Source organism: Strongylocentrotus purpuratus, unplaced genomic scaffold (assembly GCF_000002235.5).
Source record: "Strongylocentrotus purpuratus isolate Spur 01 unplaced genomic scaffold, Spur_5.0 spur5_scaffold_13, whole genome shotgun sequence".
In the NCBI taxonomy this organism is placed as follows: Eukaryota; Metazoa; Echinodermata; class Echinoidea; order Camarodonta; family Strongylocentrotidae; genus Strongylocentrotus; species Strongylocentrotus purpuratus.
Genome location: NW_022145598.1, coordinates 22858277 through 22885929, shown reverse-complemented (window position 1 = coordinate 22885929; position 27653 = coordinate 22858277). Strand labels below are relative to the sequence as shown.

The following is a 27653-nucleotide window of genomic DNA, read 5'->3' as shown; positions in this document are numbered from 1 at the left end:
CTAGGTTTTTAACTTGCAGAAGAAGAAAAGTCGCGCGCGAATAAAATAATACTTTACACTTTATTTATATGTGTAACTAAAAAATTATATTAATATTCTATATTATATTCTGAATCATGTAATTATTTATATCACAATGTATGATCATGTGAAAATGTATTTGTAATTTTGTTGATGTATAATTTTGAATAAAATGTAAAACTTTATTTGAAATTTTGTTCATGAGAGGAAAGAATAACAATTCTTATGAAAAAAACAATCTCTAAGTTGCCCCGTCATTATAACAAACAAGCGAACAATATGAAGTGACACCATGGGGATCGATGATATACCACTAAATGTTTTGATCTTGATGTGGGGTATAGGGGTGGGGGAACAAACAAAAATAGTCGGTGGACCTGCATGGTTTCTGGCCCCTGCTCTGGCAGTTCCAATACTTAACAAAGTAAAGTTACTTTAATCATGCTTGAATTAAACAACTTAAACAAATTAAACAAGTTTTGAAACATATACCTCTTCATCCACCAACCAATAGATAAATAAGTTTTGACAAATAAATTCATGTCAAGTCAAAAGTTAAATTTATGACAGCTTAGTAAATAACCTAATATTTTTTCCTGGCATAACAATCTTATCACAGTCAAGCATCAATTAAGATAATACAAGTTGACATGATGAAGGTTAAGAATTTTCTTTGAAAAATCCCGTCAGATTATATTTTTCTTAATTTAGAAGTGAATAAATTAAGCTGATCAGCTCAGAAATAGACTAGACAAATAAACAATATGCGGAAGTGGACAGTCAAAAAGAATCCGCAATATGTAGCTGGCTGCCGGTAGCACTGTACCTACCTGTGCACACATCTGCGGCGCGCTCCGAGTGGTATTATGATTAACACAGGTTTTGAGACAGTAGATGTACAGTGAACAGTTGAGTAGTGGTTTGAATCGATGACCTATTGTCATCTTCATGTTCAAGAGACTAATTTATTAATTGCCGGACATTTTCTGCTAAGCCTACTGGTAATTTATAGTAGTTTGAACTCCAAGACCAAGTATACCTGGACAGACAGGGATCATACTGAACAGAAGCGCGATACCAGAGTTGCCAGGAATAGCAAACTCATTTATACTTCGCATCAAGTTGATCAACAGGTACGTATTAAAGTTTCAACCTTTGATTTCATGGAAGTAGACCTTACAAAGTTACACATTTTCAAAAAGTGCTCTCTCTCTCAATTCCAGTATCTTGAGTTTATGATGATTCTTTTTGCAAAGTTATAGTAGTTGCAAGACTCGAGAGCAAATATAGACTTCTACTCGGACTTATGATGAATACTGAATCGCTATGTGTCTGTACTACCACAGCTGACTACTAGTCTGTAGACGACTGTATTTTCAGTTTTCTATCCTCCATCTTTATTTATTTCACTTTTTGATTTTTTTTAATTTGGTCTTCAGTAGATTTTGTATTTAATGTAATTCGTGTATTATAAAAACAAGGTTTGATTGTCTATTTTTTTTTTTAATTCATGATATTATTATGATTATGAATGTGCTACCAACATATATGTTGGTTAAAAATGTTTAAAAAAGAAAAAAGAAATATTAATAGCTCGTGAGAAAGAAAGGAGAATATCAAAAAGAAGATATTGCAGAAGAAGTCAAGACAAAGTGGAGTAGGATGAGGAAAAAGAGAAGAGACATCAAGATGGAGACATCAAGATAGAGAATGGAGAAAGAGATCAGAAGAAGAATCTTCAATGTTGAAGGAAGCAGACGAAGAAGGAGGAGGAGGAAGAGGGAGGGGGAATGATACTGCAGAAGTAGGAAATGTTAAAATGTTTAAAAGAGTGGAAGAGAGAGAGAGAGAGAGAGAGAGAAAGAGAGAGAGTGTGTGTGTGTGTGTGAAGTCAAAATAGGAAATAGTTTGTTAGCTCCTAAGGTATAAGAAATAGCTATTCAATGCAGAAACAGAATATCTGGCACATGAATGACGAGATGGACAGGGGTGTCCAGACCCTTCACAAAATTAAAGCTGTCCAGAAACACATTGATTTGGCACAAGTAGAACAACTATGAGACCATAATGTTCCATTATAACTTCCTTTTTAATTTTGATAGCTTAATTCACTTCACCCTGCACTTGTCAATTGTCATTTTATTGCCAATAAAAAGTTTCAATACAGTGTAATGAGAGTACATGTAGTGATCATTAGTTTTCATGATGAATTGACCGCAACTACCCACTAGATCCATTAATTAGGTAATAATGATAATTGCCAAGTTGTAATTAATCCACTGGAGCAAATAATGTCTAAACATACAGTGTATAAATTGTTAATTAGTAGGGCCTTATTAATTAGCCATAAGATACACGTACAGGTACACACTACATACAGTAAGTGCATGAACTTTTTGTTAACAAATTATATTTATCAACAATTTTGCTTGCAGATAAAATCTCCAAGAGGGACGGAGGGTGTGGAGGAAGAGTGGGAGAGAGGGATGGACGGAGGGAGCGAGGGTAGGAGAGTGAGAGAGGGAGGGACGGACAGAGGGAGGGAGGGAGGGAGAGGGGGAGGGACGGACAGAGGGAGAGAGGGAGAGTGGGAGAGAGGGAGGGACGGACGGAGGGAGGGACGGAGAGTGTGGAAGAAAGGGAGGGACGGACGGAGGGAGAGTGGGAGAGAGGGAGGGACGGACGGAGGGAGGGACGGACGGAGGGAGGGAGGGAGAGAGGGAGGGAGAGGGTGGGAGAGGGGGAGGGACGGACGGAAGGAGAGTGGGAGAGAGGGAGGGACAGACGGAGGGAGGGAGAGAGGAAGGGAGTTGGAGAGAGGGAGGGAGTGGGAGAGAGGGAGGGACAGACGGAGGGAGAGAGGGAGGGACGGAGGGACGGAGGGAGGGAGGGAGAGTGGGATAGAGGGAGGGATGGACGGAGGGAGGGAGGGAGAGTGGGAGAGAGGGAAAGTGGTAGAGAGGGAGAGAGGGAGGGGGAGAGTGGGACAGACGGAGGGAGGGAGGGACGGACGGACGGACGGGGGGAGGGAGGGATGGATGGACAGAGGGAGGGAGGGAGGTATCATATGGATGGATGGATGGATGGAAAGAGAGAGAGAAGAGGAAAGAGAGAGGAAAGATGAGGACGGACTCGATAGAAGGGTGGGAAAAAGCGCATATTATCTGCTGTTTAAATATTTTTACCATTTTATTTCATGTAATTTTAAAACTTGCTTGTAAAATGTGAACAATTCATCCATTGACTACTAATCATATGTTGTTTTATACCACAAATAAATAAATAAAAAAACAAATAAATATAAAAAATTCTGTTGAATTACTGGCTACTTTCTTTGAGGCCGACCGTGCCTCTTCATACCTTTAGGCCTACATGTGTGCATTCAATACATTGTTATGGAAAAATCTAATCTACGCGCATCTAAAAGAAAATAACACTACCAGTGCATTCCCAGTGCAGCTATATTCAGAACCTCTATACTGTGACAGTGACCTAAAATGCAGATTAAAGCTAAATCTGTACTGTGCACTATGACACGTATATAATCAACTATAACAAAAATACAGCATGAAATACAATGCTCAAAGGTTATTATAAGGGAGAATCTGTCATTTCCGGAGTTCTGATTACGTTTAGTGTGGTTACATTTCCTCTTTGGCGTATCCTTTTCCAAACATTTAACTTGCCCAAACTTGATATAGGAAAGGAAGAGATAATGAATCATTGAAGTGAAGCCACTTGGCCAGCGATTGTTCAGTTTTCCCCTTTTTATTTCAGTTTATTAGATTAACATGTTAATGATGACCTTGAACTTTAGTGGGTTGGCTATGTACATGTACATGTACAAGGTATACTGCGCCTGATATGTAGGACGTCCTATACAGTACATCATGGACATGTGATTTTTTTAGATTGAAATTTGTCTATACACATGTGTATAGGCCTAATTTAGGGTTCTAAATTGATGCAAGATATTACAAAATTTTAGAGGCTATTATTAAAGTAAGATATTATACAAGCTTTAAGTGAGTTAAATGTCTAATCAAAACATTATACCTTTCCCTTCAAGTACTGATAAATATATTTTGCTGGAATCTTTCCAACATTTTTAGTCATATTTTTTATTTAGATCAATAGACTATTCCAGCTTTCATTTTCATCTAAAAATACTGGTTTATTTGAAAATCAAAATCGAAAGTAATCTCAGAAACAGATGCATCTACAGTGTACTTTGTACTCTACCTGTAGTATCTAGATGTATACTACATGAATGTCTGTGTAGACGGGCAATTAGCATGTTATGTAAATTTATGCTTTCACAGCCATGGCAAATTATTAAATACTGCCTTTGATGTTCAATGTGCATTTTATGCTTTGGTAAAAGTACACAGGAAAATTATTAAATACTGTCTTTGATGTTCAATGTGCATTAAATTTGTATGCTTTTGGAAAAAGTACACAACCAGGACATAATTGTTTCTACTTAAGTTTTTTCAAGGCCATAAAATGTTGTAAAGCGGATAAATTGTATATGTTGTGTATCCAAGAAATGTTTACATGTTTATTGAAACATGAAACAGAAAGGGTTGAATGAACTTGGGCAAACAGCAAATAAAAATTCTCTAAAAAGTGCAAAAGCCTCAGCCTTGAAAATATCATTCTATGTGAGCACCTGTTAATGAATTAATTTAAAAAAATACTAAACAATTTCAAAATGGAAACTGTAAAAACATGCCAAATGAAATAAAAAGAATATTTCCTTGATTTTTACTTTTTTTTTGGTATTATCTCATCCTAACAGGTCTGCCCAACATAGCAATTCAACTGAAAGCCAACCCCCAATGTTCCAGTGATTTGCAGGATTCTACATTTTACTCTTGTATACATGTTACCATGTAGCAGCTTGTACTATCGATGAAGAGATGACCTTTGACCTCCGAAAGGGGAACTTTAATCGAGCATAGATGACTCAATTTATCAGCTTAGAGAGGAAATCTGAAGATTTGTAGACCGAACGACGACGTGACTGTTGTCATTCTCTCAGACACCTTGTAGAGACTGTCAAAATGGGAAATGCCTTAAGAAAACTGTTCCGGTTAGGAGGATCGACTGACACGAACTCGTCCAACGCAACACAGCCTAAACCAAATATATCTTCAAACTTTCAGTCGAAACCGGATCAGCCTCCTCGTAAGTTTCAGTGCACGGCTCTGCGCTCTTGGCACTGAATATATATGTATAAATGATATAATATGAATATTCACTGTATATACATGTATATATGTTTTTTGTTTTTTTTTATAGTTTTTTTTTAATGATATAGAGTGGTGAAGTGTGACATCATCAAAAATCTATTTTTAGAATTTCTCAATTTTTTCTTCATTTTCCAAAAGAGCATCGAAAATAATGTCTGAATGTCGAAAACCAATTGAATATATTAAGTATTGGCTGAGATGCCCATCTGAATAAATGTATTTCCTATGGGAACTCAGTGTTATATTGTTCTGGTTCATAACATTAGGAACCAGAGCACTATAACACTGAGCTCCCATAGGACATATATGTATTCAGACATTCAGACATTATTTTCGATGCTCTTTTGGAAAACGAAGAAAAAATTGAGAAATTCTAAAAATAGATTTTTATGATGTCACAGCTTCGGTTCGTTCGTTTGTGTCTCCTTAGATCAAGATTACTGTAATCTTGATCTTCGGAGTAGTTGCTACAACCGGCCGTGTCAGACACGTTGCCCCGGGGTGCGAGATAGGACTCTTGTAGCGTGCCCCCATTTAAAACAATTATACAGTTACAGTTAACAATACATTTAATTAATAGTATGAAACTATTAAAATTAATCTCATGTTACGGGAAAAAATATTGCATATACATATATTATGAATCAATTGATTTGGTCGATCCAGTTAGATGGCACAAACACGGCACTACTGGACAGAGATCCTAATAATTACAGAGCTTGGTCTTGTTGCTCTGTTCGCCAGCAGTTTAAGGATATGGAATCCCGCGGCACATTACTCACAAGAGTTCTAACAAGCCAAGCTTATACAGAGCCTATAATAAGTAATGTCGTACATGTACCACCCACCCGATGATCGATCAAAAACTCATAACTCATAACTGAAGAAAAAAAGTAAAAAGAAAAAAAGAAAAAAAAAAAAAAAAAAAAAAAAAAAAACACGAAATGGTAACCATCTAAAATTTCATAGTTGTGATAAATATCTATAAAGATTTATCAAGCACCAAAAATAAATAATATCATGTTCAAGATAAGGATATATACACTTTGTATTCTTCTTTCGTGTCCTCAAATGCTCTGCCAGGCCTTGGCACACTGGAGAGCCTTCTCATTTGCTGCCACCAGGTCTTCCAGGCAGCATTGGTCGATTAGGAGTGGACATCTTAATAGGTGTGACATGGATTGCACGGATGTTCCACACTCGCAGTTGATGTCTGTGTCGTCAGTATATCCCCATTTATTCATGTTGTATTTACATCGCCCCACACCTGTGCGAAGCCTATTGAGGGACTTCCACGTCTTCCAATCACATCTATGGCCAGGGGGCAGCTGTTCCTTGGTCGGGATTGGTAGCTTTTCATGGTGGTGGTTTTCAGAACGTTTCTCTTCCCACAAGATCACTCTGGTTGAATGAGGAGGTTGTGACAGTGGCTGGACTGTATGAAGGAAGCTTTTCCTTGACTTCAGGCGGGTAGGGGCCGGTTGATGCGAGTAAAGGGGATGGCGGGTGTCCTCAACTTGTCTGCTGCGTTCAATCCTACTTGCAACTGTTCTGCGGACATCGGATGGAGCAATGCCGGCCAGGGAGTGCAAGCTGTCCACATTCGTGGGCTTGAGGCAGCCAGTGATGCATCTGCAGCTGTCGTTGAGTGCTGCATCAACTTTCTTTGTATGGGATGATCTTCCCCATACAGGGCAGGCATATTCTGCTGCAGAGTAACACAACGCAAGAGCAGTTGACCTCAGCGTGGAGGAATTGGCACCCCAAGATGAGTTTGCCAGTTTCCGTAGTAGGTTGTTCCTTGTCCCAACTTTACCCTTCACCTTTTGAACATGCTGTTTGTATGAAAGGGTTCGGTCAAGAGTGATTCCAAGGTAGACAGGGTGGTCGCAGTGTTTCAATGAGACATCGTTCCATTTCAGGGACAGCTTCCTCCCAGCGTTGTAGTTGCGGAGATGGAACAAGCTAACCTGGGTCTTGGCAGGGTTAGCCGTCAGATGGTTGTTGTTGTAGTAGTCTGTCAGGTTGTCTAGGGCTGATGAAAGAGTTGTTTCTATCTTGTCTATGTGGGAATTCTGGGCTGCTATGCCAAGGTCATCAGCATAGATGAAGCTTCTTGTCCCTGGGTACACTGGCTGGTCGTTGGTGTAAACATTAAATAGGACAGGAGCAAGTACGCTGCCCTGAGGTAGACCATTCTTTTGTTTCCTCCATCTGCTGCGCTTCCCGTTGAGCTCAACATAAAAGCGTCTATTTTCCAGGAGCATTTGGATAAGCTTAGTCAGATGGGAGTCCTTTGTCATGGTATAGAGCTTGTCGAGAAGTATACGGTGGTTAACAGTGTCGTAGGCAGCTGTCAGGTCGACGAACACAACTCCAGTCAGTTCATTCTTCTCGAAACCATCCTCGATGTGCTGGGTTAGATTTAGCACTTGGCCAGTGCACGATCTTCCAGGTCGGAAACCTGCTTGCTCTGGTATCAGGTGTTGTTCTGTGACTGGCCCCAGTCTGTTCAGGATGAGGCGCTCAAAGAGCTTGAAGAGATGGCACAACAGGGAGATTGGTCTGTAGCTCTTTGCTTCGTTAGGGTCTTTCCCTGGCTTGAGGATAGCAATCACACGGGCCTTCCGCCAGATTTTAGGAAGCTGGGAGAGGGTTACGCAGTTGTCGAACAGAGAGAGCAGCCATTCCTGTGTATTGTGCCCAAAATGTTTCATCTGTTCTGTACGTATGTCATCAAGACCAGCTGCCTTGCCATTCTTAAGGGAGTCGATAGCCGTCTGGAGTTCCAAGTTGTTAAAGTACCAGGTAGATTCTGTGTCAACCTGTGGCCAAGGATTCCTTTTGTGGCGTTTCTTGTGTGCCGATTTGCCATTCAGGAGAAGTTGGTGGGCAACCTGATCTGCAGTAACATTAGAATGGGGTGTAGACTTCTTGGGATCGTTACTGATTTTCTTAATGGTAGACCAAGCTCTCTTACTGTTGTGCGTCATATCAATACCCTCAATGAGATCTTGCCAAGACTTCCTCCGTTCTTCTGATATTGCTGCCATGAGGAGCTCACCTGCACTCAAGGTTTCCTCTGAAAAGGGGTCTTCCTCGTAGAGTTTTATGTACTCCTTGTACATCAAGGCACTTTCAGCTGATAATCCAGGTATGTAGTTTTCCCTACATCCACGTGGAATGTGCTTCCTGGATATCTCCTGTACAGTCCGGACGAATTGGTCGTAGTTTGCCGGGACTGGGTCAAGATCAGATAAAGCTTCATCTAGATCGATGGCGAACTTCTCCCAGTCAGCTTTACGAAAATTGAAACGGCGTCGTAGGGGAACTCTCTGAGGTACCACAGCAGCAGTAATGTCAACGATTATTGGTCTGTGTTGTGAATGTGGTATTGGCTCCAGGACTCTCTTCTTGGTTTGGCATGATATTCGTTCACTTGAAAAGGATAGGTCTGGATTATAACCTTTCTTCCATCGACAGCTATTGAAGGAATGGGGGAGCTTAGCATCATGGATTAGGTCAAGATGATGTGCCTCTGCCCAGGCCTCAGCAAGGTCACCGTCCTCATTTGTTTCTTCGTATCCCCACGAGGTGCTATGGCTGTTAAAATCTCCAATAATAACATTAACAAGGTCATAGTCGAAAGATTGAGGTTCAGTAAAGGCAAATGTAGATCCCGGAGGTTTATAAACAGAAGTGACTGATAGTTTCCCCATGTTGACAGCAAGGACTTCTATGTTATCCTCTTCAGTCAGTGAGGTCTGATCGATGATCACATCTTTCCTAACAAAGATAGCACTTCCATATTTCTCATGTGGCCTCTCTATAGCCAACTTCATTCCAGGAATCCTCGGTCGAATGTGTTGGTGGCCTCTGTGGGTCTCTTGTAGACATAATGCTACACAGTCGTTCTCTTTGCAGAGCTTTCCAATGAGTTGTTGTTTCGCTGTTGAAAACCCCTCAGTGTTGATGGACATCACTGTTACCTTCCGTCCTGAGGAGGATGCATGCTTCCGGCGACAATCAGTGGGAGCCATTATTAGATAATATTTACTTGCTGGTAAGAGTAGATGAGATGGATGGATGATGGTGGTGGTAGAATTAGCTCAGGACGATGTCCAGTTTCCAGCCCCGCGACGTGGACGCTTAGATAAGTAGACACTCAGCAGAGTCTTCTATTGTGACGTCACACTCAGCTCAGCAGTGGTGAAAGATAAGTAGACAGTCCATGCACACAGTCTCTTATTATGACGTCACACTGATGAAAAGTGCGCGCAATGCGCTATACTGTTGCTATGCGTATGTGTAACAGGTGCTTCTCCGCGTTAATATTCAAAACAAATATCCAAGAATACACGAAGAAAAACAAATTTGAAAAAAAATTAAATCCTATAAAAGTGCAAATTTTACGAATGATTTGCTTTAAAATGAGGTCCATCGATGACGAAAAAATCCAGATTTTCTCCAAATCGCCTTCCAAGTGTTGTTATCCGTAGATCGATGTAAGTTATAATGCTTATCGAGCGCTAAAACCAAAGTTACGTCTGAAAGTTCGGGAGCCCACGAAAAACACGTCCTCCCCACCCCATCCCAGAGCTTCGGTAGGCCTACTCTATTGTGATTTGAGGGTTGGTTATTCTACATGTATCTTTGTATCATTTTGTTTTTGTAGTCTGCACGCTCCTTTCGCTAGGCGATAATTCTTTATAAGACTTTCCATAAATATGAGCTTCGGATACATTTCCTTTAGTCTGAGCCTTTGTAGGTCCATGGTCTCAGGAACAGCTAGGGCATCGTTTCATGAAACCGTCATACATGTAAGTATAAGTTCGCCAAAATCCCATCGAAATATGTGTATTAAGTTTAACACATGTTTTGATGGGATGTCGGTGGACTTGTACTGATGACGGTTTCATGAAACCCAGCCCAGGCTGTCATTTGGTTCTACTTTCCACTGGGGTTACATGCTAGTGTTGGGGTTAGGATTAAGATGGGGGCTTGCGTCATTGGACCAGGGTTGGACAGTAATGTCCAGGCATCCAGGACACATGGGTGCCCAAAATCTACATACCGTAAGTCCAGGGAGGAGGGGGATCGATTTTAATTGATGAAACATCCCCCATAATGCCCAAATTTCAAACTTTTCAACACAGGACTCATGCATAGACTTTTAACAGGTTCAATCTACTAGACCCATTTCCAAAAAAAAAGGCTTGGTGTATGGAGCCCTGTATTGAACCAAAAGAAGGAAATGGTTATTGTGTTCTACATGACAAATATTAACTAAAGACAAAGACTACAGAATAGCTGTTGATGTTCTTATGAGAAGGCTCTTACATACCTGTACTAAATGTAGATATTCAGGAATTTGAAGTAGAAAAAGATTGCCCCCCCCCCCCCCAATATTTTTTTTTAAATGTACAGGAAGAGACACTTGGAGCAATCAGGAGCAATTGACAATTTTGTGTCAATGATCAAGTGTAGACCCAGGAAGAACTAAAATAAACAGATAAAAAAAGATTGGCAATAAAAGGGGAAGGCCCAATTCTTGTGCAATGTTTCATAGTACAGTGTTGTGCGCACAAAATGGGCGTACAGATTTCCATGAAATAAGTTTGAAGTGGTTGAATCACTTGAAATTATGTGCACTTGGTACCATAAAAGTACGAACTGTATGGATAAATTTTCAAGTTGATCCCAATGATCCCACAGAGATAACTGCTACAAAGATTGATTTCATAATGTGGGTTTTGGGAGGGATTTAAGCATGTGACCCACAAACTACGTCACATTACGAGCCATCAAGTATGTGGAATTTGTACAGGGAAACAATTAAATGTTTAATACCTATGTTTTACAAGCCAGAGTCCATGTCACATTTTCATGCCCTTAAATAGGTCTGTCCTCATCAGCCCGAATTGGCCAAATAGCCCGCTATTTTGTGATTTTGGAAATTAGCCCGAAGTTACAATTTTATGGCGTCTTCATCGGCTTGAAACTCGAGCTTCAAAAAATTTTGCTCAGTGATCGCGCATAGTGCGAGTCTGCGGGCTGGTGAAGACTGACCACAAATAGCGGGCTATTTTGCAAACTAGCCCAAGATATCTTAGGAAGATTTCCTCGAGCAGATAGCACGCTATTCTGTAATCTGACCAATTTCCCGGATCAGAAACAGCAGGTTATTTGGCAAACACGAGCTATGCTATCTGTCTGTCGCTACATCAAGATTCAAGATTCATGATTTATTTATTTATTTCCTCTTGCTTGAAAACAATACATTCATGAACAGTAACAACAAGTTCATCGTCAACAAGAATGAATTCATGAACAATTAAGAAGAAAGTTATAAAGACATTAAAAATGTAGCAAAAGAGGTGGTCTGTAGGAGAGCACAGCTTGTTAAACACAGATCACCTTTACAGGAACAACAACAAAAAAGATTTAAAAAGAAGTAGATTACATCCTGATTCCCAAACCTTTCATCTGAAATGAAGGAAGCAAACAAGATACAGTACCATGCAAACGTCAAAGTCCTTCTCAAACCATGCATGCTCAAACAAAAATCATTTATCAATGGCCCAACGGCTTTGCAAATAATTACAGAGTATAATGTACATGTAGACTATGGTTGTAGGCTTATCTGATGTGACACCAAAAAAGAAGACTGGAATCATAGTTTTCCCTGAAAAGGAAGTACACCCTAAATATTATGTCATGAATTTGCATTAAAAGTTCATAGCTTTCCTATTTTTATCTGATTTTCCTGAAACCTTTCACTAATCTGTTTCTTTCATTTTCTGCTTTTAATTACGGCCTTCCCCTAATAAGTAAAGATTTTGTTAACAAATGATAAATGGCTGGATATAAGTAATCTATAGCCTATGTTGCTCTACAGGTATATGTCCTTTTGAAGTAGCTACCGGTACTTAAAAATGTTTTGATAGAAAATGAATGTTTACGTAAATCTGCTCTTCAAAGAGAAATGAGTGTTTACATTACACTATAGGTTCCTGTTTTATTAACAACGACTGCGTTGCATGTTCAGAGCAGCACTCCATTTGTTTGGTATCAAAAAATATTCGACTTTCCATTGATATAATTATAAAGTAGTATTTTCATCGGATAGGTTCGGATAGGATAGATTAAAAACTTTTACCCTTAAAACATTTAGGGTGCGAGACAAGTATGGTGAAATAATTTCATAGGAGCAAAAATGGAAATATATGGAAATAAGTACAATATGAATGGAGAGGTGCACTAACTCACATTTGTAAAATTTGAATGCTCGATTGATAGATCAAATTGTGAACCTTTATATTAACTATCTTATCCTTTATCAGATCTTTTCTTTTACATTCACTGATATGCTTCTCTAAAATTACAAACTTGGTATCAGGATGGTCTTTCCGTCTTTCACTATAAGAAAGTCATTTTTAGGATTCTTCTCTTATAACTTTCCGTCCGGGTAGCTCTTTTAGGATTCGTTGTTGTACAGTGGGTCCCAGAAAAAACGAAACCGAGAATTATTGATGTTTGATCATAACTTAATCACAATTAAAATTAATAAATGACACATATTTGTAAAGCTTAGATCCTCCTCTTTCATTTGAAGAAGACAAACGACTTGATGCAGGGCTGATCGTCTATGAAACAGAGTTAAGTCTTTTGTCAATTCTGTTTGTTGCTACGGCAGGCAGCCAGTGAAAACAAATTCGTTTAATCAAATTATGGAAATGCAAGCATAACTTTAATAACAAACATACCTTTGTTATTCATTGATAATTCTTGGTTTCGTTTTCTGTGACGCACTGTATAAGTGTGGTTTTCTCACAGTGATATTTATGTGTTTTTTTTTTTTTTAAACCAGAGCTAAATCGCTCACTGCTCTGAATAGACTCTTCTAGATTAAATGTTTCTTTTCCCCATTCCAGCCAGAGCTAAGTCACATTGCACTGTGTGCATTGCAAGGAATGAACAAAGGTGAACTTCTGTCTTCACCCGGGTGAAGACAAACGCTTCTAGATAAATGCATCATGATTTGTGAATTCTATGATCTTTTTCCCATTCCAGCTGTTCCATGGAGGCCCCCAGAAATGAGTTACATTGCACTGTACGCATTCCAGGGAAGGAACGATGGTGACTTGTCTTTCGAGAAAGGAGAAGTGCTCAAAGTATTCGACCAGTCGTAAGTTTGAGTTTTTTCTTTCAATTTCTCCAAGAATGGTCTTGCAGTCTTGATATAAAATAATAATAAAAGCGATGATGAATTTAGATTTTTAAAAGCACACATACAGGTGTATTAAACTGCCTACATTGTGACCAAGAGCACAAAACAATAACAAATTCACATTTACATTAATACAAAAGTTACATTTAAAAGGAACCAAAAGTGGCAAATGACAATCATGAGAAATAAACATTCATGTGATTGTACATTTGCATGTAGGTGTTTTTCACCAGTAAAATAGTTTAGATAATCTCAAAAAGTACATGTAACTGGAACATTACCAATTATAATGATTGACAATTTGAATTACTCTTGCACTGTACACGTCACAAAGAGTATTTGAACTTGAACAAGCATACACCATAAACAATAAAATGAGTCATCACTTTAATTGTCATCTTTAATGCACCATTATAAGCCCATTGAAATATGTTTATAACATGTATTATTAAATGAAACTAATCTACAGTGTTTATAAACCATGCTTTAATATATCCCTTGTAAATATCTGACAGAATTTCAAGGGCCCAGCTTCATGAAATTAAATTTCACTTTCACATTGAAAGTTGAAATGAGTATGGATAACCATGTAATATCTAAGCCCTCATTGTAATACTTACATGTATGTATACTTATTGATTCCTCTAACCACAGACTTATGCCTCTATATTCAGTTCCAAATTCCTTCTCATTAGTATTTTAAAATGATAAGCCTGTTTTTTAGATATCACATTTTGTTATTCAGAATGTTATATATTTTGTTCCTTGCATAATTTTGAGTAAATATCTGTAGTACTGTTGAATGTGAATCCATGAACTGAATATAATTGATGAAAACACCGGTTAAAAATCTGTTTGTATTAAATCAGAATTGCAACAAAAGAACAAGAAATTTTAAAAACATTTTTGCTTATCTGCCAGACATCAAGAAGCTAACGTTGAGATATAATAGTTTAAAGAAGGATGCAAAATCATTAAGTACCCGATATCCATATTTCAAGTATGTTATACAGTTTATCATCACATATATACATGTAACTTTCCCAGTGAGTACACTCTGCATATTTTCAAATATCCTTGCCAAATAAAGAAATTGTATCCTAACCTTCGCAGATGCATTAAAACGGCCATGAATATACATGGAGATCACGTTTGGTATCCAAAGAAAGTGAAAGCACTATCATTGAGATATGGGTTATGAATTATCTTCTAGATTATTGATCAACGTGTACCACTGTTTTCCAAACAATGGAGCATTTTCATAATCTATTAGACATTTAAAGATAATGGACATACATGTATACTAGAATGAATTGTCTAGAATTGGTATTAATTGATCAAATGTTTAGAGTATCTGTCTTCATGTGGTTTGATAAAGTAGTTTTATGTCCATTAATTTGATTAATTGATTTTTTTAAATACTTTCATTTTTGAAAAGGTGCTTTGAAATCATCCATCAGGTCTTTGGCTACCATGCAAAGCATGTACACTTCTGATTATGATGTATGTGTTGAGTGTATAGTGTAATCCGAATAGGACATTCTCACTACATCTTTGTCTCTCTCCCCCCCCCCCCCCCCCCTCTCTCTCTCTCTCTCCCTCCTTCCTTTCATTCTTCTCTCTCCTTTGCCCATTTTCTCTCCCTCATTCTCCCCTCCCCTCCCATCGTTCCCTACCCTTCCTCCATCCCTTCATCTCCCTTGCCCATTCTTTCTCCCTCCCCCTCCCATCTTTCCCTCTCCCCCTTCCATCTTTCCCTCTCCCCCTTCCATCTTTCCCTTCCCTCTCTCCCTCCCCCTTGCCCATTCTCTTTCTCTCCCTCTTCCCTCTCCTTCCCTCTTTCTCTCTCCCTCTCTCTCTGTCTTTATCCTCCCCCTTCCCTCCCCCCCCCCATTCACTTCCGCTCACTCTCTCTCTCTCTCTCTCTCTCTCTCTCTCTCTCCCTCCATCTCTCTCCCTCTCTCTCCATCTCTCTCCCTTTGTCACACTCCACCCAGGTGAGGTAAATGGGTACCTGGCAGGAATTTATTCCTGGAAACGCTGGAGCGCTGTAATGGCAGCTAGAGTAAAGCCGGGGTAATATTGCGCCTCGGAATAGAATTTATAGATAGCCGGCGCTATATAGAAATGCCTATAATTATTATTATTATCTCTCTTTCTCTGTAGTGGTGATTGGTGGGTAGCATCCTCAACCAGAACGAATGTCCAGGGTTACATCCCATGCAACTATGTCGCACCTGTCAACTCCTTAGAGGTAGAAGAGTAAGTATAACGTCATTATTCAGTTATTTCATTTATTTTACTCTAGTTTTTATTCTTATACAGTGCGTCCCAGAAAAAATGAAACCGAGAACTATCAATGTTTTGTCATAACTTAGTCACATTTATAATTTCTTTTTGGTTTCCTCTCTTCATATTCATTTTAATCACTCATGCATGAAATATGCATCATATGAGTTGCATCAAATGACAGAGGAAATATGTGTCATTATCAATTATAATTGTGATTAAGTTAAGATAAAACATTGATAATTCTCGGTTTCGTTTTTTCTTGGACGCACTGTATAGACATGAAAATGGCTACAATTACAATGTAAACTGCTTTTAGCAACCACCTGACTGCGGTTCTTGTCTCCCTTGATTGGTCTTTACATACAGGTTTCACTGTTCGACGGGAACCTGTACATAAAGATCACCTGCCTACGAAGACCACGTATCTTGTCTCCCTTGAGCGGTCCTTATATACAGGTTTCACTGTTCTACATGAACCTGGTTTTACTGTACACTGTACTGTTGTATTGTCAGTTTTTGGTACAGTATTGAAAGTTTTGGACAAATTTTGATGAGAGATGAGCTAAATGTAGGTTAATATTGGTAGAGTATACTACAATCCAACCTTTTCATTGTTTATATTCATACCACACAGAGAGGCTGTAAGGCTAAATTCAAACTTTTTTTTATATGTATCTGTATGTAGCTTACATCGTAACATCCTGGAAATTTGCTCTATTAACTCAATTCTGGCATGAACTTGTATGTGTTTGTATTGTGCACTATCAGTAAGAGGAAGTGGACTTTATTCCAATAAAAAAAGAAAACTATGCATTAATTCTCCCCCCCCCCCCCACCTCCCCCTTGAAGAAAAAGGCAGATCTTCCAGTAAATTACAGCAACATTGAGATTTACCATAAAAGTAGGGTCTACACCAAAGTATGTAAATGACTAAATGTAGTGAACATAATTCTGGAACTTCTGCTTATTAATGATTGCTCCTTTCACAGGAAGAAACTTTCCCAAATTGCCTAAAGTTAATGTTTTGATTTCATTATTTTGCGGCATATGAAACTCTTACAAATTACAACAGCTGTCCGAGGGTTTCATACATTCAGATTTGGTGGCTGTATGTTTAACAATGCATATACCTGTTGGCTACACATGTATTATGACAAATCTAAATGTCCGTGTCATTCCCTGATTGTGTCAATGTTCGCAAAATGAAAGACACTACACAGAGACCATTGTCTGGGACTGCACTGTTTGCACATCCTGTCTGTGTTTCGCGACAGGAATGGTTCAGGTTTTGCCAACTGCCTAGTCTGCCCGCAGAGACTCTAATTTGACATTTGAACTACGGTGTAGGAGTTTAAACACACAAATCCATAAAGCCTTGGGCTAAGCCTGACTCCCTCAGACTCAGTGCCAGTAGCAGTTACTGTACAGTACATAGCCTATGGGATGCAGTAGAGTGTACAGTCTGCATAGTCTCGTCACTCATGTAGTTCAGACTCTCCCGAACCCGTTATGCACTATGACTTACAAGGGTCTGAACCTACAGACTACCAACTATCACCAATTGCTCATTCATTGTTTCCAATTCACCCTTATCGTACAAAGAAACATGATCCAATCACGCGTGATATGTAGAGCATTATGAGCAGGTGAACTCAAAGGTTGAGTTCCGGTTGAGGAATTCTGTTTAAAAAAATGATTGCTCATAGTCATTTTTAAGTAATTCTGACTTGTTTAGCATGTACATATACATATAGTCAATTTATGATGGAGTTGTTTTATTAGACAACCGCCTCCTCCCCCCCCCCCCCCCAAAAAAAAAATAAATAAATAAATAAATAAATAAATAAATAAATAAATAAAAAAATGATAATAATAATAATAATAATACCAGTAACTAGAAATTTAATTCATCATGAGGATGAATTAGGTGGTCTGTCTTCAATGCTTATTATCAGTGAAAGGTCAAAAAGAAAAAAAAAGTGAAGAAAAAAATTGTTGGAGACGCCCGGACTCGAACCAGGGACCTCGAGGTCGGAAGTCAAGTGCGTTACCGATATACCAAAACATTTCCCATATCGATTACACGTGAACGGAAATTGGAATTCTTAAATTCCACTTTGCAAGTGAAATATGAGCATGATCCCATCATCTGATCGAAAAATAAAGGGCACACTTGTGATAGTTTATTGTCTCAGCTACAACATACTCGAAGCTCAGCAAAAAAAAAGCTAAAACGACGGAGATATTGCTCGCGAAAGACGGGAATGTAGAATCCAATTTTGAGGAAAAGTCATTTCCCATAGAGAATACACGCAAAATGTGAAAAATTGAGCGTCATCATTGTTATTATATGCAAGTGTGGAAGAACACCAGATAAAAAATGTTCCCTGAAAATGGCTCTTCAAATGCTTTCATATTCTAAATATGGCATATAACATCATAAAGATCGGGACAGATTTTTATGCCACATGTTTGTGTAGCCCTATATACATCTTTCTGTGTACAGTGCTTGTAACTTTATCAAGACTGGGCCAAAATTTTGTTATCATTTTGATGATTCCAGAAAGTTGCAGTACACACCAATACATATAAGCTACATGATCAACTTTTTCTGATTGATTCCACACCATTTCTTTCACAATGCAATCGCATGACCAGAACTCAATCTTATCTTTAAGCTTAGGGGAATTGCCATTTTGAAGACATGTGTACTTCTTTTTTGGACTTTGCTCCTGCACTGTAGGCATATCTCATGTTTAATATGACTCAAACGCTAGGCGTATTTCATGTTTGAGAACAACATGTACATTTAATTCTTGTTTCTTGTGTGAATTGAGATAGAAAGTGATATAAATTGGTAGACATACTACACTGTTGGATTATGACATGTGTTATTGTAAATGTACAAGAATGCACATATGGTATACAAGTTAAAGTACTGTGTCAGATTTTAATAAATATATTTCTCTCATTTTCTCTCTTTTTCTTGCTCTCTCCCTTTTACTCTCTTTTCTTACTCATCTCCCTTTCCTCTCCCTCACTCTTCTCCCTGGCTTTCTCATCCTCTCCCCTTTGTCTCTGCCCTATTGCCTCCTAATTTCTTTCCCCTCCTTTCCTCTCACTTTTACTTTTCTCTCTCCCCTTTTTCTTTCTCTCTCTGTTTCTCTTTCTACCTCTGTCCCTTCCCTTCCCTCCCTATCTCGCTTCTCTATTTTTGTTTTCCTCTCTCTTTATTTCTCTCTCTCTCTCTCTCTCTCTCTCTTTCTATCTCTCTCCCTCTTTCTCTCTCTCTCTCTCTCTCTCTCTCTCTCTCTTTCTCTCTCTCTCTCTTTCACTCTCTTTCTCTCTCTCTCTCTTTCACTCTCTTTTTCTCCCCTCCTTCCACCCTACTCTCCCTCCCTACTCTCCCTCATCACTTCTATCACTACCCTTGCTCTCCCCCCCCCCTCTCTCTCTCCCTCTCATCCCATCTTTTCTCTCCCTCCCCTCCCTCTCTCCCTATCTCTCTCCAACTCTCTCTCTCCCTCTCTCCATCTCAGATGGTTCTTTGGTTCGTGTACGCGGAGTGAGGCCATCATGAGACTACAGGCTGATAATCTACCCAAGGGAACCTTCCTTGTCAGAGAAAGTGAAACGAGACCAGGTGAGAATCTACATGTAGACTGAAAAATGAGTGCTATTATAAAAGTGTATTTATTGTAATGATATCTCAAGCTTCAGTTAAGTCTAAAAGTGAATAACACCACGTTGTGGTGATATGTCAGGCATGTACTACATCATAGATACATCCGATTTATGGATGCTACAGATGGATTGTCATGTATTGTTAAGTAGTTCTCAACTAATTAAAGTTTCTTTGAGCTTAATTGTAACTCGATGTAAAGCTTAATTATTTCACCAATAACTTAAACAAACATTGTGTATACATATCTAGAATGTGTAAAATCAACCTCAAACACTTCACCGGGCTGTATAAGGAGTATGAAGAAAATAAAGAATAACATAATGGGGCACACAGAACTCAAGTCGAACTTGGGTTCCACCAGACTTGGGTTACGTGCAGGCCCTATGTCATGCTAGTGTGACAGGTGCGTTGAGTAGTCTACTCACAAGTTACTTTTATGTTTAAATAATTTTGACTTATTTTTGTATATTGTATTATAATATGAAACTGGAAACATGAATTATTTTTTTTAATCAGTTATTGGTCAGGTAGCCTATTTACCGGTAGTGCCATGACATGCAATTTGGTCTGATGCACTGACCATTTGTCCTTTATGGCTCTTAATCGCATACAAAGTTTGTACCTACAGGTGTACTGTACAATATATACCGTAGTAATACTAGACTTTTGAATCTTTAGTGGCATAGCTCTAGCTAGCACTTGCGTTGATTAATACTCTGTGTGGTTTGATAGCTATTATCTCAAGTATGTACTTGTAGTTTAAAAGGCTCTTGCTATTCAATGTTTTGTATTGTTTGATTGATGTGGACACATGTGTTATATATACATTACATGTAGCAGACTTTATATTTGACACTTTATTACAATAAATATTGTGTATCAAGTGAAGACTAGCTGATTTTATACTGGTTGTGTAGCTATGCAGTGTACAGTAATTGGCCTATAGAGTATAGTACTAGCTCAGACCTTGTGTTATGCATTAAACTGTTAACCGTTTTTGCCTGCAAACTATTATATATTCTTAGAGATATATTTCCTTGCAGATACATGTACATAATAGAAATATGCCCAAATTATCATATCTCATATATCCATTTTTTAATTATTTTTATTTTTTACAAAGGTGCAAGATGATACAATCACTGTAAAAAAAAGAAATCATAACAGAGACCTGGGCCCCGCCTTATAAAGAATCGATATTAATCTCAACAATCGCAACTACAACTTGGAGGACTTCCGATTGATTTGGATCAATCACAACTCTTTGCAAGACGGGCCCAGATAAACTATTTCATGTATACATACAGTTAACAACTAAATTATTTATACCCTTAACAGGTTTTGTAATTTTTCAAGTATGTAAAAAACAGATTTGCCCCGATTTATGCTTCTTGACAATGTGGTGTATTAAAGTTTGAACGTCTGAAAGTATTTATCAAAGGCCCCAATTCAACCAGTCCACCTTCCATTCTTGAGTTACGAAAAACACAAAAACAAATTTACAAGGGGTATAAATAATTTAGTTGTAAACTAAATATGTATGAAATTTTGTCTATCACAGAGTGATGATGATCTGTATAGAAATCAATAAACAGTAAAAACTAAAGGAACCTGTCTACAAAAACCACATTTTGTTTTTCCCTTGGGCGGTCACTATAGACAGGCTTGACTGTAGGGCAATTCCACGGTAACGGAAGGACACTCAGACAAGATTTTTGAACTTCAGGTTCATACTAAAAGAAATGTTTTATTAGTATGTATTAAACTATGGGGAACAAAATGTGTTTCAGTCAAGTGGAAAGCTTCATCAACTTCACAAAGTTTGGATAAACACTAATTAACTGGAAAAACCATGTCCATTTTTATGTCCTTCCGTTACCGAGATAATTAATATGCACATTCTTAAACTACTTAACTATAATGACAATTTTTTGGGGGAGAATTAAAGGCACTTATATAGGTATTATATCTGTACTGTTTCACATCTTATACTAATAAAACAGTTCTTTTAGTATGAACCTGAAGTTTAAAAATCTTGTCTGAGTGTCCTTCCATTACTGTGGAATTGCCCTGTACTATAATCCTTGTCATTCTCAGGTACGTACGCACTCACAGTGAGAGAAACGGACCACGGTCACCCACCGACAATCAAGAACTACAGGGTAGACAAGACCAAAGACGGGAGCGAACTCTTCTCCATTAATCCTCATTAAACTACTTGTTCATATTCCTTGTTATTCTCAGGTACGTACGCACTCACAGTGAGGGAAACAGACCACGGTCACCCACCGACAATCAAGAACTACAGGGTAGACAAGACCAAAGACGGGAGCGAACTCTTCTTCATTAATCCACAGAGGAAATTCAACACCGTCATAGATGTGGTCAAATTTCATACCAGTGAGTTGAACCCTTGAATTTACATTGTCCAATATCATAGCATATGTTCTGTCAGTACCCCCTGTTAAAGTGACTCGATAACATTGTTGAAGGTCGATGAAAAACTGCGTAATTTTTGTATGAAATGTTTCTTATTAGTTATTTACCTACAGTCTTATTAGTTATTATATTCCTTCTACTGTACTAACCCTCCAACATGCAAAAAATCCTGAAAATTTATTGTGATTTTTGCATTGGAACTGCTAAATTATTAGCCTATGTATGATGACAGCGGAGTGTGTACTGGTTATCACCATTCATTGGATTATTTGGACATAGACATGGAGTTGAATTGTTTAATTTAATTTCGATAATGATGAGAATATTAATAATATGCTGTTCTTGTATAGCACATCACATTATGATATACTATAGTATCTCTATGCGTTTCCATAGGGTTTTGGATATTATTACAACAGTGTTAGCTCAGTGCATTCAAGGAACGAATCCTACCTGGTACCCACTGATACAACACCTGGGTTGAGTGTGGCAAATCTAGTTTAATGTCTTGGCAAGGGACATTAGTGACGCGGCGGGACTTGAACTCCGTACCTTGTGGTTTGCAGTCCAGAGATATATCCACTAGACCATAACACCTCTACATTGATAGATTCATATCTTGAATAGATATACCCCAAAAATTTTGTTTTATAATAATTAGTTGTTAAAGTAGTCACCCGAAGAGTCAAAAGTGTTTTGAATTGATGAAAAATTCATATCATTGCGAAGGGGAAGCCTTACTGATCAATATAACAACTTCCCTCTTCCAAATATAGGGTCAGCAGTAATCATCTCTCAAAAATATTGATTTTGAGATCCAGATTTTCTGCGAGACACAGCCACAAAGCGTTTTAGGCCTTTCCATGATATCTACATGTATATGATTTTTCAGCAAATTATTCATGTTTTTCAAGAGAAAATCTTTCCATCCATATATAATTGTCCATAATTATCAGTTGTCGTGAATTTTCTTCGGGTGACTACTTTAATGTTTTTCATTGAAACATTACCAAAGAAAAAAAAAATGTTTACCGGTAATCATATCTTATCATTGTAAACAACAGGTCAACCAGGCGGTCTATGCTCCAAGCTTCTTAAACCCTGCCCCAAACAGACCCCCAACACACGCACCCTCGGACACGCGGTATGGGAGCTACCTCGGTCCTCTCTCAAACTCCTGGACAAGCTGGGCCAGGGGCAGTTTGGAGCAGTATGGAAAGGTAATAACTATTCCCAGGTTGCGTTTGTTCACGCAGTACTTACGTACGGACGTATACGCAAAATATAAAATTTAATTTGTAATTTGCGCCACATCACCGCGGTACCGGTAATCGACTGCTGCCTTTAAGATAGTACACAGTGCAACAAACTTTTTTTCTCCCATCAGTAATGTGCGAAACTATGTTTCATCACGTGATAAACTTTTGACCAATCGTAGAGCAAGATTTTTTAGTATGTGCAATATAATAGCCCCTATTGTGTGTGAAGGTTGTAGTCCCATGTATTCATATTTCTGTAATTCTATCCTTCCAGGTATCTACGATGGCAAGGTAGAGGTTGCCGTGAAGACGTTAAGGGCAGGAACAATGTCACCAGAAGCATTCTTAGCTGAAGCAAACTTGATGAAGGAGCTTAAACACGTCAAGCTAGTCAACCTGTATGGAATCTGCTCGGACGAGGTAAATATCTATATCCCTATATCAATATCCCCATATCCCCATATCAATATCCCCATATCAATATTCCCATGTCGCCACACATATGCAAGAATCTTCAGCAGTGAAGGAGGCAGATTATCCTAAAGAAGAAGAAAGAATTAGATATCACAGCTCTCATTATTCAGGCTAGAAAATTTGCCATTTAGGCCTGAATTTGATTTACAATTTACTATGGGACTACTGGTGGCCATGAGGTTGAAAATGAATAAGTAGTAAACATATCACACATCCTTTTTTTTCACCTTTATTTTTTTTTGGTTTTGTTACCACCTTTCTGGCTGCCCATAAGAAATTTGTGGCTTTTCAGTCCTATGTGTTGCCAAGTCAACATGATGTGAATGCATCCACACACACACACTACAACAACAACAACAAAAAAATTTCTGTAACTTTTTTCAGAGGTCAATGCTTTGCTTTGAACAACAAAGTATATCAGCCTTTAGCATGTGTAACAGAAAACAGAATTACACAATCTTTCTTTTTACCATTATTATTCTTTATACCCTTCTCTTCTCTTATCCAACCTTTATTTCCTTTACTCTATCCTTTTCCCTTCTCCCTCTCTAACTAAATTTCATTATGCAGGAGCCCATCTACATCATTACAGAGTTAATGGTCAATGGTAGCTTACTTGGATACCTGAGGGAAGGAGGTGGGCAGTATCTTGGATTGAGGGAGCTTGTAGATATCGCAGCACAGGTATGTACTTCACTCATTTCGTCGTCAAAATTATCTTGGCAGCAAGATAAATCACCTCTGTCCCATACATCTCATGCATTCCTTCTTTAAAATTTCAGGCAGTGTGTTTTTATTACATTCTCTTCCAGTAGATTTACCGATATTTTCTCATTTAATACAGAAAATTGTCATGGTTAGGGTAATTAAACTTCATGTTATTTTGCATAAAACTCTTTTCAGTGCGGTACGGAGATTCACCTACCAAAACCTTTTTATTTTTGGATAGAGAAAGCAAGTCTTTCTTCTTGAAATTCAAAAGTAGGTTCATGAATGTTTAGCATTGATCTGCAAAAGGGGTACAGAACCTGTCCTTTGGCAAGATATTATTCTACATTTGCCACTCTCCACCCAGGTGTAGTAAGTGGGTACCCGGTAGGAAGAAATTACTTGAGTGCCTCATCGTAGCTCGGCTAGAGCCGGGGTAATCATATGATAGCTGGCCCTCAGGGAGACCAGTATTATGGGTATGGATACTGATAAGGCTACCCTGGGTAATTAAAATATATCAGTATTATTATTATTATCATCATCATGAGAAATGAGTGATAACCTTTATCGTTTCTACCAGATTGCCAGAGGGATGAACTACCTGGAGTCAAAGGGTTATGTCCACAGAGACTTGGCCGCCAGGAACGTGCTGATTGGCCATAACAACGAGGCTAAGGTAGCCGACTTTGGATTGGCTAAGCTGGTTCAAGATGACAACTATGTGGCTAGAAAAGGTGAGCTGATTGGCCAGTTCTGTATTCATGACATGGATGTGGGGGAAGTTTGGGGGTATGGAGTCGAGCATGCTTTTGTTGCTGTAGTATACTCACATATTTGAAAAGCGGCAAACATTTTACCTCAGAAAGATACTGTATTCATGTGAGAGATATCTACACATGTATGTATTTCTTTGTTTCTTTTTTTTTGGGGGGGGGGGGGCGTGTTTACTTGAGATTTTGCAAGGTTTTTTTTACATAAATTGTGACTATGGCAAATGATGATTGCAATGAATTTGCTTTGTTTCTATTTTGCATGTGTTCTCGCATGGCGAAACTGGCCATATTCTATGTTATTTCAAAAAAATATTTTTTATATTTTTCTAGAAATAAAAAAAGGCTCATGAATTGTGATACTGGTATGATAGGATACTGTTATAAATTAATTAGGATGAATAATGTTCCCATGTAGATGAATAATGTTCTGATTGCCTAACAAGTTTATCTTTATGTTTTGAATGCACAGGGGCTAAATTTCCTGTAAAATGCTAGATGATCAACCCTTTCTGATCGATTCCACAACGTTTCTTTCACAATGCAATCGCACGACCAGAACTGGTCTTCATCTTTAACCTCTGTCGCATCTCATAGATATTTTGTCGTATTCCCAAAGTATCCCCATGTAGATGGATAATGTTCTGATTACCTAACAAGTTTATCTTTATGTTTTGAATGAACAGGGGCTAAATTCCCAGTCAAATGGACAGCTCCGGAGGCTGCCCTCTATGGGACGTTTAGTATAAAGTCTGATGTTTGGTCGTTCGGTATTCTCCTGTCAGAGATTGCTACTAAGGGAAAGACTCCTTATCCAGGTAAATTGAGAGGGAAAAATTGTTGTATCTCAGAATTTTCATAGCATTTAACCACTCTTTTTTCTGCTCAATATGTTTTGGATTATCATTTTGCCTTCCTGTATTATAGCTTTCATTACTATATGTATGTATTGAACTCTTACAATTTCAGTAGGTTTTCAATAAGTTTCCATGGTTTTTCCAATTGGTTTTCTCTATGGGTTTTTCTTAATGGGTTTTCTCAATGGGTTTTCTCAGTTGGTTTCCAATGAGTATTACATGGATCCCATGTTGGGTTTTCCAACTGGCTTCCAATATATTTCCTGATCATTTTCCAAATTTGTTTTCCAATCTGTCTTCATTATAATTGGCTTTTACGTGTGCATTTGCTATTCAGTTCATGTTTGATTGTTTTCCATTGGGTTTTCCAATGGGAATTTGAATGGATTTTCCAATGGGATTTGTAATGAGTTTTCAAATCGGACTTGCAATGGGTTTTCCAATGGGATTTGCAATGGGTTTTCCAATGGGATTTGTAATGGGTTTTATTCTCTCTACTTGCCTTCATGCAGGCATGGACAACCAGACAGCCTTGAAGGAAGTGAAGAGCGGTTACCGCATGCCCAAGCCAATGTACTGTCCGGACTCTCTCTATGACATCATGACGAAGTGTTGGAACGAAAGGCCTCAGCAGAGACCCACCTTTGAGACTCTCTACAATTTCCTTGATGACTACTTTGTGGCAACGGAACCGGAGTACCACGATCCTGAGGGATTTTAGTTGTGACTTTGGATGGTACTTCTCTGTTGCAATAGCTAGGAAAAGATATCTCTGTATGCATATACTCTTGGATAGGGACCTTGAAAGAACTAGGAGGCGTGATAGCACATTCGGTAGAGCAGTGGTCTCGTAATCCGGTGACCCGGGTTCGAAACCAAGGCGATGCGCTAGTGCCCTTTGGTAAGGCATTAATCCTCATCACCAGGTCCCTAAAGGACCTAAAGTCGTTGGCCGTCTGGTTGCTTACTTACAGGCATTTATGCTTTCTTAGCAGTCAGGTAAAATAACAACCACCACCACCAACTATCCTTCTTGATGTCTTTGAAGCAGCAACAAGAGATCTTCTACAACATCTTGGAATCTAGTTTGTCTCAATGGAGCATAGTACTATTATCCAGAAGGCCTTTACATGTACATAGTTCGTGACTGATGTGTGATTTACTTGTATGAGTCCATTGCAAATGCAATATGAAACTTCCTGCCATAGGAAAATGATTTCATGAAGAGCTTGAGAGGCAGACCTTCCAAACTGTCTTCCTTCAGGACCTCAATATATGTGTGTGGCACCAGGGGGGGTGTTTCACAAAGCCTTTTTTCAATGAAAAATGACAAAAATCAGGGACAAATCTGCTGATGACCAATCGGAAGCAAGGATTTAGGTAGCTTATAACAAAAACTGTCATTTGTCAGTGATGACAAGTTTTGTGAAACACCCCCCAGGAGATCTTCAGCGACTTCCCAGTTTGTGTCAATTGAACCGGAGTAACACGATGTAGAGGGATCATCGATGTGAACGTAGATGTACAGTGTCCATTCTTTGAATACCTTTTGATGGAGAGAGAGACAGATGTAGAGATGCCACAGGACTTTGACAAAACAGGTTCCAAACCATCTTCAAGGGATATCTTTTGTCTTGGTGGTAAGACAACACTCCAGAGT

At 38.6% G+C, this 27653-nt stretch overlaps 1 protein-coding gene across 1 annotated transcript; it reads left to right on the top strand.

Moving 5' to 3' along the window:
- Positions 1 to 814: 814 nt before the first annotated feature.
- On the top strand, positions 815 to 27313 carry SFK5 (src family kinase 5). The gene is given in 12 exon segments (NM_001142381.2): positions 815 to 1154; positions 4823 to 5211; positions 13350 to 13464; positions 15673 to 15768; positions 19338 to 19441; positions 21728 to 21883; positions 22987 to 23142; positions 23456 to 23601; positions 24226 to 24339; positions 24947 to 25100; positions 25823 to 25954; positions 26506 to 27313. Coding segments are annotated over 11 exon segments (1506 nt in total). The 5' UTR covers positions 815 to 1154; positions 4823 to 5087; the 3' UTR covers positions 26715 to 27313.
- Positions 27314 to 27653: the final 340 nt, after the last annotated feature.